The following is an 18,748-nucleotide window of genomic DNA, read 5'->3' as shown; positions in this document are numbered from 1 at the left end:
TGCCACACCTGCCAGGTGACTAAAGCAACAGTCATACCCTAACAACAACAACAGCAACAGCAGCTGTTCAAATACAGGACTTTATTTATTTATTAATAAAGTAATCATTATTACGATTTTTGGAAAAAGCAAGTTTTAAAATGTTCAGCCTTCATGTTAATGGAGGTTAGGCCACCCAAAAGGCAAAGCAAAGATAACATTAAGTCATGGTCCAGGGTTACACTTATGAAAAGCAAATACAAGATTTACGGGACATGATATGTAAAAACAACCAAAGTAAACTATTTCAGATTTGTTTATATAAAAACATATTAAAGATCCCTTTAAAATAGTGTCCACCTTTTCTGTAAATGGGCATAGACTAACCTGCAATCATGTACAAATGTGATAGACTCAACAGCTTTCTGAAGCTATTAATACAAATACAATTCCTTGCTTTATGCAACTCAACAAAATAATATAAAGTGAAGTCGTTAGAAAAATATGGACCTTGCTGAATCTATCTTGCATTTTTAATTTAAGTTGGAAAATATAGTTCAGATCATAAAAAACATGAATTTTAGATTTACATATTAGCTGTATCTTATAGAATGAGATACGATCTTTATTTTGGCTGAAATGCAAAAATATGGTTAATTTCTCTAACAGATTAGTTAAAAATACTTTCCGTTGATAGCAGTGCTAGTCCTAGAACAAAATGTAAGCAAAACATTTGTAAGTCAGTTGTCTTATCAGCGCCCCAAATATGCAGATCCTAACACTGAGCCCTTAAAATGCATCTGCTTTAAAGATGACTGAAGGGAAATCTCACAAGCCTGAAAATCTGAAAATCCTACAAACAGTCAAAATCTGCTATTAATAGAAATTCAAGTAAACATTGCATATTTGATTTAAACTAAGTTAACTTATGACACTTTGGAATCATAACCACTAAATATGTCGAAGGATTTTAAAAAGTCATCCAGATGCAAAGATGAAACTATACTGTGTAAGCGGTGCAAGTTCAGTGACCACTAAGCTGTAGCTGCTCTTTGGTCTGGCACAGTGACAGTGGTCAGAGGCCTCAGGTACTGAATATTCAAGTTTGTACCCACGTAAAACCAAGTTTCCTGTCTAATTTGTTTTTAATGGCAATGGCAAGACCTGAAATTCAACTTTATTTTCCTTAAATATTATCACAACTGTTCAAGTGTTTGAAGGAACAAAGACAGTACTAATACATTTTGACAGGGCTTCATTTTGACCGTTTCTCCGCAAAGGTTGGCAGCACTAATCAGTCCCAGAGGAATACCAGAGTCAGCCTTTCCCTGATCCCCATACCACTTGTAGGCCCTCGCCAACAGTCATTAATATGTACAACTAAACGAAGCCAAGTACTTAGAACGTGGCAAATGTTGGCCATAAATTAATTAAACCAAAGGTAACTAAATTAAAAGGCTTTAGCTGAAAATTCCTGAAAAGGTGTTTATTAATGCTATTAAGATGATGGTAACATACTGAAAGAACTGAAAAAGAAACACCACAACGGCACCCAGGTAGGTTAAAGGGAAAATTAAGTTTCCTCAGTTGTTAATCAGGTGCATGCAAATCCTTTGACCTGAATGTAAAAATACCCACAAGAAGTACCAGGACATTTCCGAAAGCAGTCACTTACGTTTAAACATTTACTATTTCCTTGTAACACTCAAACCGCCAAACTGAAGTGATGTTTCTGGTTGGTAAATCGATATCCCTTAACTCTCCTAAGTTTTCTAGAATCAAGATTATTAAGACTACAGTGTTGAAATAAAGGTAGAAACTGTATTATAGTATTCCAAACTATATTTTCAAAGCTAAACTCATTCCTCTAGTTCAAAGGGGGAAAAAATTACTTGCTTTTAACATCTAATATTAATATAGCCCATGGAATTAGACAAATCCTATACATTATAAACCTGGAATAGTAGGCTATAAAATTTATGCTACATTAGGAGATTATAGAGCTATCCCTAGTATATTTGGCGTCCAGAAGGAACTCCAAATATACCTGTTGGACGAATGTTAAGTAAGGTATTATGCAAAATTAGAGACTGAAGAATGTTAAAGATCGTCAAGTCAAAATCATTCTTAACACCCCTCTCCCCAACCCCATTTTATAGACAAGGAAACTATAACGTTTTTACAGACGCTGGTTAAAACTGATCTCCACCCACTACTGGAAGCAATCAGTCATTTTAGCTTGTGTGTGTCTGACTAAGCAGAGTATAAAGGAGGAGTAACATCTGTATATTGTTTCTCCGCTATAGGACACTGTTTTTCTTTAGAATTAATGCCACGATCCCTGTCACTTACATTGGATTTCAAAAGGAAAAGGGGGATAAGTGTCTAGGCAGAAAGGGGTTGCTGTTAGGAAGTCAGATTTAAAATCCTGCATGTAAGAGTGGAATCCACCTCTCAGAGAATGGAAGCTTTGAATGATACTCAAGTGAGAATTTCCTTCTCGAGAGCAGTGTTATGCTAAACAGTTTGACCCTAGTTCAAACTGTACTTTATGTTGCTGTTTAAGCTATTATAGGATTACTGTAAAAAGTTTCAAAGCAAATTTCGGTCATTACCTAAACTGAAATTTGAAAGTCAGCTCAGCAGCAGGCAGCACTCTGAAAACATACTTTAACAGCTTTCTGTAGCTTGTCTTTCGCTTTATTTTTCTTCTAGCCACTTCTACCCAATCCTACTGTGTCCAGTATTTCTACAGCACACGTAACCTTTGTTTCCCTACCTGTATAAATACCCATGAAAGTTCAACAAGAGTATATATTGAAAGCAGAGAGAAACAAAAAGATTTCTTATACTGCCGAATTTTCTTTAAGCCTTGGGCACAACGCTGCACATGGTTTAATTAATGCTTAGAACTAAGCCTTCAATGAATTATACAAATATGCTCCATGTTTTAAATGATTAGGTATCTAAATCCTTCTGAGTGTTATTTTATAGCAACAATAAAAAAAATCTTTAGTAAAAATGTTGAAAAGTATAAAACAGTAACTATAAATTAGCAAACACCAAGTTGTTTTTAAAGCAATTATTTTCTTTTTCTTACATAGTACAAGCGCTCTCAGCCACCATACTGACCTAGATGTACTTCACTTAAAACAAGTTTTCTACCTTGTGTTTCTGGAGTGAAAATTTATATGGATACTAAGAACTCTAATAATGTAACTCCGGTATCCGAAGAATACATACGCCATGTTAACATGTGACCTGACAGCTCATATTATAGCATATCATAATACATTATTATGAGTAAATGTTATTTCCAAAGTAAAATTAAGTCACTTTTGTAGCTGTAAGTCAGTGTTGAACAAGTGGGCTCATTTAAGATTAAGGCATCTTCCAGCTCTGGAGCAGTGCTTCTGTGGATCCAACAATCTGTACAAAGGTTTCCTTTTTTAAAAAATATATCTTCATTTATACTTCAATTATTTAATTCCACTGATCATCATCTTGCGTATAAAACTGAAAATATTCAGTCCATAATGTTTTTTATAAACCTATAAAACCAGAAACAATTGAATTATCGATTAAAACTTGATTTTATATTTCTGAAAATAAGATTAAACAGTTCTTTGGGCTAAGGTCTAAAGCTGCTAATACAACACAAAAGGAAAAATACTTTAATATTACTAATATTCTAATAATAATAAAGGTTTTTAGGTGCTGTAAATAAGGGACAGATCACTGACTTTCCCTGAAGCCATTAAGTGAGCATTTTAATAGAGGCAGATCCTTACACTTTTCCCTTAGTGTTAACTTGGGCATAATCTGAGAAGACTGCTATCAGATGTTTATGGGAATTTCAGTGAGGATTCTCAACCACCGCGAGCATCAGCCATCGTTCCGCCCACAGCCTACACTGAGAAGACGCGGTGGGGCTGCCAATGACACGTGATCACCGCCTGCAGCTCCTGCTGCCCTCTGCCTGCCCGGAGCCCCAACCGGGGGCTGTTTCTGATGCTCTCTGAGTCTTAGGCTCTGGCTGTGACTTGGACATGGACTCCAGGTCCTTGTAAGGAACTGAAGGCTAATGATAAACACCAAGCAAGGAAGCAGATGTCCCCTAGATGAGGCTACAGATGAGAACAGAGCAACTGAGGTAATAAAGGTGTGTTGTCTTAAGCTGCTAAGCGTGTGATCATTTGTTAGGTAGCAATAGGTAACCGAGAAACACTACACGTAGGTTTTCAAAACTCTAACAGCTGCGTGTGCTGCTGCTGAGCCCGGGAGCTTACTTCCGACTTGAAGGTGCATACCTGTCTTCTGTTTTTAAGCAGCAGGAGAGTTCACTACATCCCTGCGCTCAGTCAGTGTTAGCACTGCCCTCACTGCTCCTACCGGCCCATGGGGAAGGGCTTCTATTCCTACTTCAGTCAACCTCCTCTGGCTACTGCAAAGGCATCACTGACTCACGTACTTGGCTGCAGTAAGCTGCTCTTCTGCTGTATCTTTTACCAAGTAAATAACATCAATGAACCCCTTAAGTCTTTTTTTCAGACTTTAATCTTAGTCACTCTTCTCTGGATCAAATTTCTTCAGTAGTGGGCAAAAGTCACCTTTTTTCCTTAAACTAATTAATAAGGTACCGTTCAGTGAAAAGGGTAGTTGTCCATATACCAGTCCTAACAATTTTTATTAGTTTCCTCATTAATCTACCAATAAATATCCAGTAAGATCATGCTAGGAGTGGTAAGAAAAATGGGAGTTAGGCAGATGTTACCTTCCAATCTCTCCTGAACTACCTGATTTTGCTGATATAATGGAAAGAGTAAAAAAGACTGAATTGCAAACTGTTTTGAGATTATGACATGCAAATAAACTAATTTTTGGAGAAATTACCTTTATACTGTCTTACCTTGCTCTTATTCAACTGGTTAGTTATGAACAAGTGGTACTCAATTTTCTATTGCCACTGTTACATGGTTATTTGTCCCTGTAAGCACATAATTATATATGACATGACAAAAAAAGAAATATGAAGTACCTGGCTAAATGGTCAAATTGATGATTACAGTAAAAGCAAGTATTATGTAAGCACTAAATAGGCTTCTGGTGCCAATCATTTGCCTTCTGTTAGAACCCAGAAGGAAGGAAAGCAGTGCTAAAATCTCAAAGTCTGGTTTTATGCTTATTTTTGTAAAAACGTCCATTGGCTATAAAGATGTTCAGGAGCGATAATTTCAAGTCCACAAATGGATTTTTCCCTTTATTTTATACTGAGGGTCTAATGACCTGAATGAAGGTCTTTTTTAAAAAATTTATTTTCTTTTATTTATTTATTTTTGGCTGTGCTGGGTCTTTGTTGCGGTGCACGGGCTTCTCACTGCAGTGGCCTCTCTTGCTGCGGAGCACAGGCTCCAGGCACGTGGGCTTGAGTAGTTGTGGCACACGGGCTCAGTAGTTGTGGCTCATGGGCTCCAGAGCACAGGCCCAGCAGCTGCAGCACATGGGCTCTGTTGCTCCGCGGCATGTGGGATCCTCCCGGACCAGGGCTCGAACCTGTGTCCCCTGCATTGGCAGGTGGATTCCTAACCCTTGGGCCACCAGGGAAGTCCCCTGAATGAAGGTCTCAATGAAACTAATTTAAGAGAATTTAAATGCTGCTGAAAGCCAAAATGACAATAACAAGAAATCAGGAATCGTGACCGCAAGCTTTCACGTTTTAGGGTATCTCCTAGAGTTAGTACCAAACCATTTTCCTACAGTGCAAGAAGAATGTTATTACTGGTATTATTAAGAACCACAGATGTGTTTTAAGCTATAATGCTAGTGAGTGGCCAGACTATATTATAAACCGAGGCCTGATTCAAAAGCCCACTTCTATCTTATCAACTGTTGTATAATGTATCACAGTTCATGAAATGATTAAGAGTCATCATGGTTCAAATACATTCAGTGCACTCTTTTTATACTAAGACAAGACAGCCAAAGAGTACAAGGCATTTCAAAATTATTTTCAAATAAGCAAAAGCTATGACCCCCAAAATAACCTTGTTTAAGCATTATCCAGAATATTATGCCGAAAGAATTTTCTACATCTGAGGTGACAAAATACACGGCTGGGTAACAACAAGGAAAAACAAAATTATGAACAGAAAAAAACACAGCAGCAGCCACTACACTTCCTCACTCAACCTTCGCCTCCGTGAAAGCTACCAGTAAACGCTAACGGCCCACGTATAAGATATTTTATTAAAAAGTTTCAAATATTTTAAAATAGCACATAATGTATTTTAATTTTTCCACATTTATTAAACCTGGTGATTTTCATTTTAACCAGACAAAGCAATGTTTTCAGATGACGGCATTACCTGATCTGATAACACCTTCTTCAGATCCATTCTCTAGCCACTGAGATTCACTGTCCAACAAGCGGTTTTTTGATTCACTAAGCGGTTTGATAGGAAAGGGTGGGTTGGAGCCAATACTGAAAGAGGAGCAAATAATTTAGTAAATAGTCTAATGCTCAATTAATAATACTTAATTAATAAGCAGCAAATTAGTATTCCTTCTCCTAAATATGTGAGGGCAACTCATGAGATCTCAGCACTCTGAAAAAGCTCCATCTTCAAGAGAAAATGTGCCCCCAACCCCCCCGCATTAAATGGCTCTCTAGACCCAAGAATTTGTACTCAGCACTGCCAATGAAAACAATTAGATAAAAGAAAAACAGCTTCAGAGGCCAATCTGAAACATTTTTAACATGTTAATCAAGAGCCATAAGGTAGCACAAGGACAGGTGAGGATCTATGTCTGTGGCCAGGACAAAAAGATTACCTGTCATTTCCCAAGTTTTCTGCTTTCTACCTCTGCAGTATAGATCTAAGGGGAAAAAATGATTTAGTGATTTAGCGTAGACTTAGTTTTCTAGCTAAGACATCCAGGGAGGGAGGGAATGGAGGAAAAAAAAGAAGAAGGAAAAGGGAACTAGTATTGTTGGGGACCCACTACGGGCAGACGCTGTGCTGGGTGCTTTCTACACACCATCGCAATCTTCACAATAACCCCCGAAGGGAGTACAAATCCTCCTCTCATAGAGCTGGCAGCTGAGGCTCAGACAGTTTAAGTAACTTCTTGGAGCTCTGAGGTCCTAGGTTCTAAGGCCTATGTTCTTCCAAAATTAATCCGCTAGCTTGGAATTTATAAGCCCTCCTCCCCCACAACTTATTTCTGTAGTCAGTAAGTTTCAAGTGTTTCCCTTTGACAGAAGCATCTCTAGCTCCTTTAAAATTTCATTTAAAATGAACTATTTCTCTGAATTTATGAATCAGTGTGCTTGCCATACAAACTCTGAGAAAATATCCTCTAAGACGAAGACGAAAAATTTTGTATTTGTATTTTTGAATCCTCATGAATATCATTTTCACGCTGCAGTTAAAATCTGTTTATCAAAATAAAATGGTGAATAGTACAATGGCTAACTTCTTTGAAAATGTAACTGATATAAACCAACATAATCAAATCTTGAAAGAGTCTTCGTTTCTAGGAAGAGGCAGCGCAGGTAGGGTAGCCGTGCTTCCTACCCTGCCAGACGCGTCCAGTGACATGAGACTGTCCTGCTTCAACTACTAACAGCAAGCGTTCACTTTATTACTCTCAAAAGTGTTCTGGTTTGAATGATAAAAAAATATGGTTATCCTGAGCATATCAGCTATATCCACATTTTAACCCTCAGTTAAAAAAACTGAATAGAATTTCTCTTTATCTGTGCTGGCTTGCTACATCACTACTATATTTATCTATGTATCACACACACACACACACACACACACACACACACACACAGAGTTTGCTCTATAATGAATTCTGAAAAACGTAATGACAAGAAGCGCACCTTCTGGTATTTTCACTGTGGTTTGAAACAGAGGCTTGTTCTGGATCCGTCCCCACAAGACGAGTCGGAAAACTGCAGCCATCACCCTGACTGCATAATGAAAAATATCAGTGATAATTTAATCATGTTCAGTTAAATCTAAGTGGTCAATTTAACACCTATTTTCCAGAGGCATGGTATAAAACGATCACAACTTGTCATTTCAGAGAATGATTTCTAAGATTTCTAATTTAGACGGTTATTAGACTCTACTGAGGAAGTCTTTTTCTTTTATAATTTACATATAGTTAAAAACAGTATCTTCCATGACTATTAAAATGATCATGTCTATTAAAGTTATGATAAACATACATATTCAAATATTTGGGTAACTGACCTGCTTATCACAATCATTTAAGATATCATAAATGCTCAAACTGAAATTCAAGCTGTACGTTCCACATATTTATTTATTCAACAACGTTCATTAAACGAAAATATACTGGATGTTCTGAGTACCATTTGAAGTGCTAGGGATATACCACTGAACAAAAGAAAAGAAAATCTCTGGCTTCAAGAAGTTCACAACTTAAAAAAAAGTACAGCTATGCCTTCCGCATTCTAAAAACATCAAAACTGTGTACCGCAGGGAATTCCACTTCCAGCCAAGATGGATTAACCAGTATATTTGACCTCCTGTTGAACAGTACATACAACAACTCTTTTCAAAACAGGCAGCACAGAACTGTGGTGTCTGAAAGAAGAGAAACCAACCAAGGAGTTGCAGCTTCTGCCAGAACTTGAGCACCAACAGGGGGATGTGCAGAGCAAGGTGGTCTCACTGAATTAAGGTGACAGAGATGGGAGTTTCGAGAAGATGAGGAGGTTTGCTTCTATTGGACAGAGCTGAGGAAGAGGGATATGTGCAGAGAAAGGGCTACAGAAATCTGCACAGGGTTTTACTTGAGTCTTCTGATGAATACTAAGCCACACATGTGAATCTGGGAAGTCTAAGCTGAACAATTCAGAGCCTGCCCAGCACTGAAAGCCATTTGCATTCGACCTGCCAGAGTAGAGACCTCACTGAACACGTGGATACGGCAGAGACCACAGCAGGCTCTCACCTTTGCTGTAGGACGAAACTTGCCCTAGAGAAAACGCTACTTTACACCCAACCACAGGTTTAAACAAGCATCAGGAGGACTAAGCTGAAACAGAAGTCGGCCAAGACAAAATTCAACATCCTTTAAAGGGAGACCAAATTTAAACACTCAGAATTCAAAATGTCCACCATCCAATCAAAAATTACCAGCATAAAGAGCAGGAAAATGTGATCACAACCGAGAGAAAATAAAGTCAACAGAAAAGATTTAGAAATGACCGTGACCACTTGAAACAGAGACGCTACACCAGTGACTATAAATATGTCCATGAATTAACTGGAGAAAGTGGATATGAAGAAAAATGAAATGTAAGATATAAAAAAGAACCAAATTGAACTTCTGGAGCTGAAAAATAGAATATCTGAAATAAGAAATTCACTGGATGAGCTTAACAGCAGACAATACAGAAGAAAAGATAAGTGAACTCAGTAACAACAGAAACAAAAAAAGATGGAGGGGGAGAAGGGAGGGACAACAGCAATGACCGGTGGATCACGACATATATTTAAGAGAACCTGAAAAGCTAGTGGGGGAAGGGCACAGGAAGAGGGAAGCGGGCAGAAAAAAACAATTGAAAGTTATTTCAAAATTATTCAGATTGGACGTCCCTGGTGGCACAGTGGTTAAGAATCCTCCCGCCAATTCAGGGGACACAGGTTAGAGCCCTGGTCCGGGAAGATCCCACGTGCCATGGAGCAACTAAGCCCGTGCGCCACAACTACTGAGCCTGCGCTCTGGAGCCTGCGAGCCACAACTACTGAGCCCATGTGCCACAACTAGTGAGCCCGTGTGCCACAACTACTGCAAGCCGTGTGCCTAGAGCCTGTGCTCCGCAACAAAGAGAAGCCACTAAATGAGAAAGAAGCCCACACACAGCAACAAAGAGTAGCCCCTGCTTGCTGCAACTAGAGAAGGCCTGCGCACAGCAACGAAGACCCAATGCAGCCAAATAAATAAATAAATGAATGAATAAATAAATAATTCAGATTTGATGAAAACTACAAATTCATAGATCCAAGAAGCCTAATGAACTCCAAGGAGGATAAACACAAGGCAAACCATACTAAGGAACATCATCATCAGACTACTTAAAGCCAGTGATAAAGATAAAATCTTAAAAGTAGCCACAGGGGAAAAAAAGACATAGTAATTTACAAGCATACCTCATTTTATTGTGTTTCATTTTACTGTGCTTTGCAGATACTGTGATTTTTATGAATTAAAGGTTTGAGGCAACCCTACATTGAGCAAGTCTATCGGTGCCATTTTTCCAACGGCATTCGCTCACTTTGCGTCTCTGTGTCACATTTTGGCAATTCTCACAATATTTCAAACCCTCCACCAGCAAAAAGATTATGACTTGCTGAAGGCTCAGATAACGATTAGCAGTTTTTAGCAATGAAGTCTTTTTAAGTCAAAGTATGTACATTGTTTTTTTCTTTAGACATAATGCTATTGAACAATTAACAGCCTATGGTTATAGACTGTTATATGCACTGGGAAACCAAAAAATTCGTATGACTCACTTTACTATGAAATTTGCTTTATTGCGGTGGTCTGGAACCAAACCTGCAATAATCTCCGAGCTGTGCCTGTACAAACAGTGGAATAAAGATAAGAGAGAGGCTGATTTATTGACACAAACAACACAAGCCAGATGATACTGGAACAACATCTTCAAAGAAGGGGGAAAAAAAACAAAGACAAAAAACCCAACTGCCAACATTGAAATTTCTGTTTAGAGAAAATAACCTTAAAAAATAATAGTCTATGTTCCAACCAGTCAGAGGGGAAACACCTGAATATAAGAGACAACAGATAAAGCGCACAGAAGAGACTGGCGCACTTGAAGATGGAACTCAGGAAGAAGACTGAACAGAAGGTGAGCAGCCACCAGTGAGCCGTGGCGGAGCCTCCCGAGGAGCCACAGACATGTAGCTGGGGTCCCTGCAGGGACAAGGGGAGGGAGGCGACAGAAGAAATACTTGAAGAGACAGTGGTTAAAAGTACTTTCCAAATCTGATGAAAGTTTAAAAATTACAGATCCAAGGAGCTCAACAATCCTAAGCACGAGAGTCATGAAGAAAACGACGCCAGGCGTGTCATAATCAAATTGCAAGAAACTAGTGATAAACAAAATCTTAAAGGCAGCCAGAGAAAAATGTCATGTTACACAAATGATAATAAACATAAGATCCACAAACTTCTCATCAGAAACAATGCAGCAGCATCTACAATTCTATTCCAAGCAAAACGTCTTTAAAAAATGAAGGCAAGGGCTTCCCTGGTGGCACAGTGGTTGAGAGTCCACCTGCCGATGCAGGGGACGCGGGTTCGTGCCCCAGTCCGGGAAGATCCCACATGCTGTGGAGCGGCTAGGCCCGTGAGCCATGGCCGCTGAGCCTGTGCGTCTGGAGCCTGTGCTCCGCAACAGGAGAGGCCACAGCAGTGAGAGGCCCGCGTACCGCAAAAAAAAAAAAAAAAAAAATTAAAAAATGAAGGCAATTGGGAATTCCCTGGCCATCCAGTGGTTAGGACTTTGAACTTTCACTGCTGGGGCCTGGTTCAAGCTCTGGTCAGGGAACTAAGATCCCATGTGGCGTGGCCAAAAAAAAAAAAAAAAAGGAAGAATGCAAATATGTCATTTTCAGACAAAATAACAAGCAATACATTTCCTTGTTAAGGGAAAAAAGGAAAAAGCCCACAACACTTACAAATATGGTACTTGAATTTCAAATACTTTTTCCTTCTCTCTAATGACTTTTGGTATATAGATGGCCTAGGATGGCTGAGAATTTGAGAGAAAAGGACATTATGAATCATCTTGAGCGTATATTCTCATTTAAATTTATATGCAGGTAAAAACTGCATTACCTGTTGGGTCTTCTTTGATTTAAGACACAACAGAATACATAACCTGTACTGGAAATCTTTGAAGATATGGCCAATAAATATAAATTCTTATGATTCTTTACTTCACAAAATTATTTTCATTTTGAAAGAAACAGAGTGATTCTTATTTTCTATGAATCATCTTTTTTTTCTCATTCAAATATATGCCTAAACTCTCCTTCACCCTTATAAAAAACATGAAAAATAAAATATTTCATGTAATCAAGATATTCTGAGTTTTCATTCTTAAGGCTCATAATATACTATATTCTCTGAATCATTTAATCAGAGAGACAATCACAGGTTCCATAATTTCTGAGACGTGCATTTTATAAACTACCTTGAAAATATTGGAAGTAGCCAATATTTCTTTTCATCACCAAAGACTTGTCTCCAATTTTTACTGCATCCAAGCGAGAAACCGTTTCCATCAGGTCCATATGAAAATGTGGGTGCACGGAATGATTCTGTTACAGATATATATTACAAAAAAGAAGAGTTAACCTATTCAAAAATTATAGGAGGGAAGGAAAGTACCAATTTTTTTTCTTTTTAAACTTTTTTGGGAAAAAATATAACCTCTTGAATATTTCATCACCCTTATAAAATGAAAATGTCAAAATAATTATATGATATTAAGGAAAATCGACAGAAGAATGTTCAATACACCTTAGCCTTTTTCTTTCTTTCTTTTTTTTTTAAAGATATTCTATCTCTTGCAACTTCACTCATTCATTATGTATCAACTTCCTACTACGTGCCTATGGCAAAGCACCAGGTTTTGGGATCCCAAGGTAAAGTAGATGAAATTCTGACCAAAGAACCCACAGTCTAACAAAAGTCTATCAGAATGATAGTGTGATAGAGATACATGTGGGGTGGTGGCCAAGGAAGGTGAAATATGCAGGAGGTGACGCCTGAGCTCCATCCTGAGCTATGAATAATAACAAGTGAGGAAGCTGATGGGGGCCAGAAGCTAGGATCTCTGTGTAAAGAAAGAATGCATTGCGGAATGTTTATAAGCTATGGATAAGAAGGAGCCAGGGAGAGACGGATTGGGAAAGGTAGATGACACAGAAAAGTGAAGTAAAAACTGATGGAGAGACGGATTGGAAAAGGTTGATGACACAGAAAAGTGAAGTAAAAACTGATGGAAGAAAGTTCTAGAAGAAATGGGATGGCCTTTAGAAAAGTTCTAAAGATTAACCATAGATACCAGAAAAGACATCGTGTCCGCAGAAGTTAGAAAGAGGGTGACAGTGATGGGTTTGAAAGTAGAAATGTTTGTGTGAGGTTATAAAGATGAGACGATAAGAATTTACTTGTGACAACTTCTAATTTTTCTATGAAGCGTTCACAAAATAGGTAAGGAAAATAGGGAGGAAGATGAAAGTCTGGAATACCTATTGTGGGTAATAAGGTGGCAAACCTGATCAGAAACACGTGACATTACTGCCAAATATAGCTGAGGGTCTAAGTGAGGTCTGAGACTTTGAATCTGTAGTTGTGACCACCTCTGTGGGAGCGAGACGGCCTTCACTAGCTCTCTCCAGCCCCATCGCACTGGGAGAAGAACGCATCGCTGGAATAACCTGGGTCAGGGACTGGCAAAGGCGTTATGGGAGAAGAGGTACTTAGGGGCATGTGTAATGCGAGGGTGCTGCTGGGAGCTTGAGGACATTTATTATAGGATCTAGAATGGAAAAGGGTAAGAAACGAAACCAGAAGGGAAAGAAACGTGGGAGAAAAGTGGTGGAGTGTGGAGGACTCAGTAAGCTAAAAAGGGTGCACACTGGAACACGGAAAGGGAGAGCTGAACGGATAAAGACTGTGGTCAGAGAATGGAAACTTCAAGGTGAAAATGTGAGGCCTCTTCAGTTTCAAGTGATGAAAGGTTCAGTGTTTGGGTACAGGAATGACTGGCTATCAGAATCAAAGAGACCAACCAGCCTTTCTGGGGTGACAGCAGCAGTTTGAATGTATTAATAGAAACTCTGTAACATGAGAAATGATTCAAGGTATGGCAGTGACAGCTATGAGGAAGGTACAAGTGATGCCCCAAAGGACATCTGGAAGCAGCAGTGGAGAGCTGGGTAATACCAGGGTGTGTGGGGAGTGGTGTGTTAGGGGAAGGTTTTTCAAAGTGTGGGTTTAAACATCTGAATAGGCTGTAAAATCAATTCAGTGCTTTGAAACCAGCATTTCTTTTTAAAGAACTAGAACAGAAAATATTAGAGTATATTGGACAGAGTAGACATTAATGATGTTTTACGAAGATTTTGCTTATTCTACTTATATAATTTTATAAATGTGTGTGCATGCACTAGGTAGTGATATAAAATGATGCATTTCTTACCGTAGTCACTGGTAAAAACGTTTGAAAAAGATTGTTTTTAAGAGAACAATGTGTTTCCCAGGAAGCACTCACCTCTCATACACCTACACGGTTTGGGTGGGAAACAAATGAAGCAGGGTGGGAACCGAGGCCAATTAAATGCTCGTGGCCACCGAAGCAGTCAGCCACTACTGAGCTCCTACCGAATGACGCCAGGTGGGAAAATAGGGCCACCAGAGTCGTCAGTTTTGAAAAGAAGAAATCTCCTTTTCTGTGAGAAATCTCTCAGTGTCCAGCTGCTTGGGAGGTCTGAAGAGCTAGGCTTTACATGTGGGCTGCCTTCTATGACCTCGGGTTAAAGGTGAAGAGATGACAGGATATTCTGTGACGATGATAAATTAATTGACATGAGGAAGCTTATTCACATGGAAAGGGATGAAGGCATGGGAAGTGGAGGAGAGGCAACAGCAGAGTGAGCTGGGAAAGGCAGGGCACCGCACCCTTACCCTGGAAGCCCGTCATATTTTACAGGACTCCACAGACACGAGATTAAAGTGATCCAAATATAAAAGTACCTAAGAATCTCCCTACAATGTCTGCATCTTTCTATGTTAAAATATGTCCAACTCTCCTTTAGACAGCAGGGAGTGTTTAACTTCCTTTGGAAACACTGTGACAGATCCCCATTCTGTTAGCCAATACCTCAATATTCCAGTTATGGCTGGTGTTGCTGTTTACATGCCAATGGTTTAGTCTGAGCGCCACACCACTGTTGTTTAAAAAGTGTGTGTCAGGCTTCCCTGGTGGCGCAGTGGTTGAGAGTCCGCCTGCCGATGCAGGGGACACGGGTTCGTGCCCCGGTCCGGGAAGATCCACATGCCGCGGAGCGGCTGGGCCCGTGAGCCATGGCTGCTGAGCCTGCGCGTCCGGAGCCTGTGCTCCGCAACGGGAGAGGCCACAGCAGTGAGAGGCCCGAACACCGCCAAAAAAAAAAAAAAGAAGTGTGTGTCCAATTATTGGAATACCTTACTGAATTCTTCCCCAATATTTTCATTTTAAAAAAATGAGCAAAAAAGGGACACAAGTGCTAACATTAGTGATACAACAAATGCAGGAAACAGCTTTTATTAAAATTTATAAAATATAGTCAGTTCTCTACTTTTATATACAACACACTACTGAAAAATTATAGAAAAGTCAATCTTACTTCCTCAACCTTCTCAAAATTATGAACCTTTACATTTATTAAATAGCCATTGTTCCTATCCAGTCCAAGTTAATTTTAATACAGAATTATTTTATCTTTATCATCTTTTGTCCTTCTCTAGATTTCATGTTCATCTGTGGCCATTTTCCTAAATAATTATGCTTTATTTTAACCTACTTACCTATGGTTGTTCTGTTTTTTCCAACTAGCCAGCAGTGGTAGCTGAGAAGTGACAATACGCTGATGAAGAACATTGTCGACACAAAGAATAGAAAAAGTATGTGGAATTTTGCACGTGTATCTGAGAGTTCATTCTGAGGAAAGAAAAAAGAAGACTTACTTTTCAGAATAGTCAACCTCCAAAATATACTCTTACAAATTTGGTTCTTCCTGAAGATTGCTGAATTCGCCAAAAAAATACCAGATATGAGAAGTAATAAAATAAATTAGGTAATACATCCAAAAGCAACATTTCCCAAAGCAGAGAATTGGTATTATCAGAGGGGTTTGCTTACATAACATGTCAGAAAGAGTCACTTTAAAAACCGCTCTTGGGCGTCCCTGGTGGCGCAGTGGTTGAGAGTCCGCCTGCCGATGCGGGGGACACGGGTTCGTGCCCCGGTCCGGGAAGATCCCACATGCCGCGGAGCGGCTGGGCCCGTGAGCCATGGCTGCTGAGCCTGCGCGTCCGGAGCCCGTGCTCCGCAACGGGAGAGGCCACGACAGTGAGAGGCCCGCGTACCACACACACACACACACACAAAAAGTAAAAAATCGCTCTTAAATTTTAGCAATAGTTTCAGTAATAAAATAAAAAGATGGACATTTTTACCCAACGTTTTTCTTTTGTACTTTATACACATTCAAGCTTTCCCCCACATCCAGGATGCACGAGGGTTTTCTCCATCTACGCTACTATTTGCTTGTTTCAATCATAACCAGACACGAATTGTGATACATTTATTTTTGGATTCCCTAGTCTCTGCCTTCGGAACACCACTGGACAGTCATCCCTTCAGCTGCTTCCATTCCTACCTCTTTAATCCCTGCGCCTTTCCTACAGAGCCTGTTTTGGTAATTACCGATTTGGTATGTCAATTTGCCACAAGGCATTAGTGAACGAAAACAGCTTCTGCTACCCATTCTAATGGCTAGATTCATTTCAACAGAAGCAAAGTGTTAACCCAGAAGAAGTCAGTCTCTAGCATGAGGATTAGAAGGAAGCCTTTACGCATTCGCTCTCACGACAAAGCCGCACAGCCAACCACAGCCTCAAAGAGTAAGGGCTGCTCCTGCTTGATTTAAACACTGTTTACAGGCTAACAGGACGGTTTTTAGCATTAGGTGATTCTGACATCTATCTTCTCCTCTTCTCTTCCAGAGTAGCCGCAATACCTTTTAAATACATCAAGTGATTCTTCTATTTCCCCATCTTGTGAAACAAATGAGTACTATACATACTCACTATCAATGTCACAAAAAAGATGGCAAGAATATCATGGCAATGATGTATTTTTTAAAAAATTATTTATTTATTTTTGGCTGCGTCGGGTCTTCGTTGCTGCGTGCGGGCTTTCTCTAGTTATGGAGAGCAGGGGCTACTCTTCGTTGCAGTGTGCGGGCTTCTCATTGCAGTGGCTACTCTTGTTGCGGAGCACGGGCTGTAGGCGTGTGGGCTTCCGTAGTTGCGGCACATGTGCTCAGTAGTTGTGGCGCACAGGCTTAGTTGCTCCGCGGCACGTGGGATCTTCCCAGACCAGGGCTCGAACCCGTGTCCCCTGCATTGGCAGGCGGATTCTCAACCACTGCGCCACCAGGGAGGCCTGCAATGATGTATTTTACCTTTGGACAACTCTCTGTAGATTTCCTGTGGCAAAGCTTGTATAAACAGAGACAACGCATTAAGAAACCACTTTTTATACAAAATTATCCTGTGCACTATTGTTATAAACCTTTCATGTTTGGAAGGACCACTAAGACGTGGCTCTCTACAGGCCATCAATGACGTTTTCTCAAAAACCACAAAAGAACATTCCGCTCTCCAAGCACATTTAGGGTACACTTTACACACCTTTCCACAAAGTTTTTAAAACAGAGATTTGTATCTAGGAAAGCGTAAAATTGATTTTTTTAGCAAACAGCTTTTTAAAAACTTCGGATGAGTAGTTTCTAAAAGCTAGATCTAATAATTTCTCACCTGCCTCAATGGTACTGCAGTAGCCTTCCAAGGGGTGCCATCTCCTCCCCTCCAGTCTACTTTCCACAAAGCAGCCAGAGGGCCCCTTTATAAGGCCGATGGCGTTACCCCCTGCTCCCCATTCCACGGCCCTTGCAACGCCCGCAAAGACCCTGCATCCCTGGCCGCCTCCTGGACCCGTTCCCCCTGCTCATCTACTCCAGCCTTGCCAGCGGCCTGGCATGGTGCTCCTCTGGGCCTTTACTCTAAAGGTCAGATGTCTCCTCTGTTTGAAACACTCTTCTCTCAGGTATCCACTAAGTCCCGTCAAGTCTTCGCTCAGCTTTCTTACTGAGGCCTACCACAATCACGCTTAAAAAAATTCAGATGTAATTGACATATAATGTTATTTCAGTTCCAGGAGTTCAACATAATGATTCCATATATGTCTATATGGCAAAATGATCACTACAGTAAGTCTAGTTAACATCCATCACCACACAGAGTCACAAAACCTTTTTCCTTGTGAGGAGATCTTTCAAGACCTAACTCTTATTAGCCACAGCCACCATGTCGTACGTCACAGCCCCAGGCTGCTTCTGCCACCTTCTCCCACTTCGGCCATCCCCCACCCCACACCTCTGACAACCACCAAAACGTTCTTTGTGTCTATGGGATTTTTTTTTATTCCACATTAAAGTTAGATAATATGGTATTTGTCTTTCTCTGTCTGACTTTATTCCCTTATGATAATGCCCTCAAGGTCCATCTGAGTTGTCAAAAACGGCAAGATTTCCTTCTTGTTCTATGGCAGAATTTATACCATTTATGCAACGGTATAAATTCCGTTGCGTATTTATAACACAATTTCTTCATCCACCAATGTAAACTTAAGAGTGTTTTCATGTCTTGGCTGTCATAAACAATGCTGCAATGAACACAGGGATGCAGATAGCTTTTTGAGTTAGTGTTTTCCTTTCCTTTGGATATACTCCCAGCAGTGGAATTTCTGGATGGTATAATAGTTCTAATTTTAATTTTTTGAGGACTCTCCGTACCATTCTCCATAATGGCCGTGCTAATTTACACTCCCACCAACAGCACACAAGGGCTCTCTTTTCTCCACATC

General features: G+C 39.9%; 1 protein-coding gene across 4 annotated transcripts in view; it reads right to left on the bottom strand.

Moving 5' to 3' along the window:
• Nucleotides 1-62: 62 nt before the first annotated feature.
• The window catches only part of ZDHHC20 (zDHHC palmitoyltransferase 20), a 47,156-nt gene continuing 28,470 nt past the window's right edge, over nucleotides 63-18,748 (bottom strand). Inside the window, exons 7-12 of one of the 4 annotated variants that reach the window (XM_024750583.1) lie at nucleotides 15,625-15,757; nucleotides 12,242-12,368; nucleotides 7,868-7,957; nucleotides 6,345-6,460; nucleotides 4,889-4,966; nucleotides 63-3,530 (exon numbers count right to left, since the gene is read on the bottom strand). In XM_024750583.1, the coding sequence (XP_024606351.1) occupies nucleotides 4,929-4,966; nucleotides 6,345-6,460; nucleotides 7,868-7,957; nucleotides 12,242-12,368; nucleotides 15,625-15,757 (504 nt within the window). In that variant the 3' untranslated portion in view covers nucleotides 63-3,530; nucleotides 4,889-4,928. Of the gene's footprint in view, nucleotides 3,531-4,888; nucleotides 4,967-6,344; nucleotides 6,461-6,810; nucleotides 6,856-7,867; nucleotides 7,958-11,667; nucleotides 11,798-12,241; nucleotides 12,369-15,624; nucleotides 15,758-18,748 lie in introns of those variants that run through there. The other 3 variants (XR_003003884.1, XM_024750654.1, XM_024750764.1) reach the window with 3 other exon arrangements.

The sequence above is a fragment of the Neophocaena asiaeorientalis genome, unplaced genomic scaffold (assembly GCF_003031525.2).
Source record: "Neophocaena asiaeorientalis asiaeorientalis breed wild unplaced genomic scaffold, Neophocaena_asiaeorientalis_V1.1 scaffold443, whole genome shotgun sequence".
Classification (NCBI taxonomy): Eukaryota; Metazoa; Chordata; class Mammalia; order Artiodactyla; family Phocoenidae; genus Neophocaena; species Neophocaena asiaeorientalis.
This window is presented reverse-complemented; position numbering and strand designations above follow the sequence as displayed.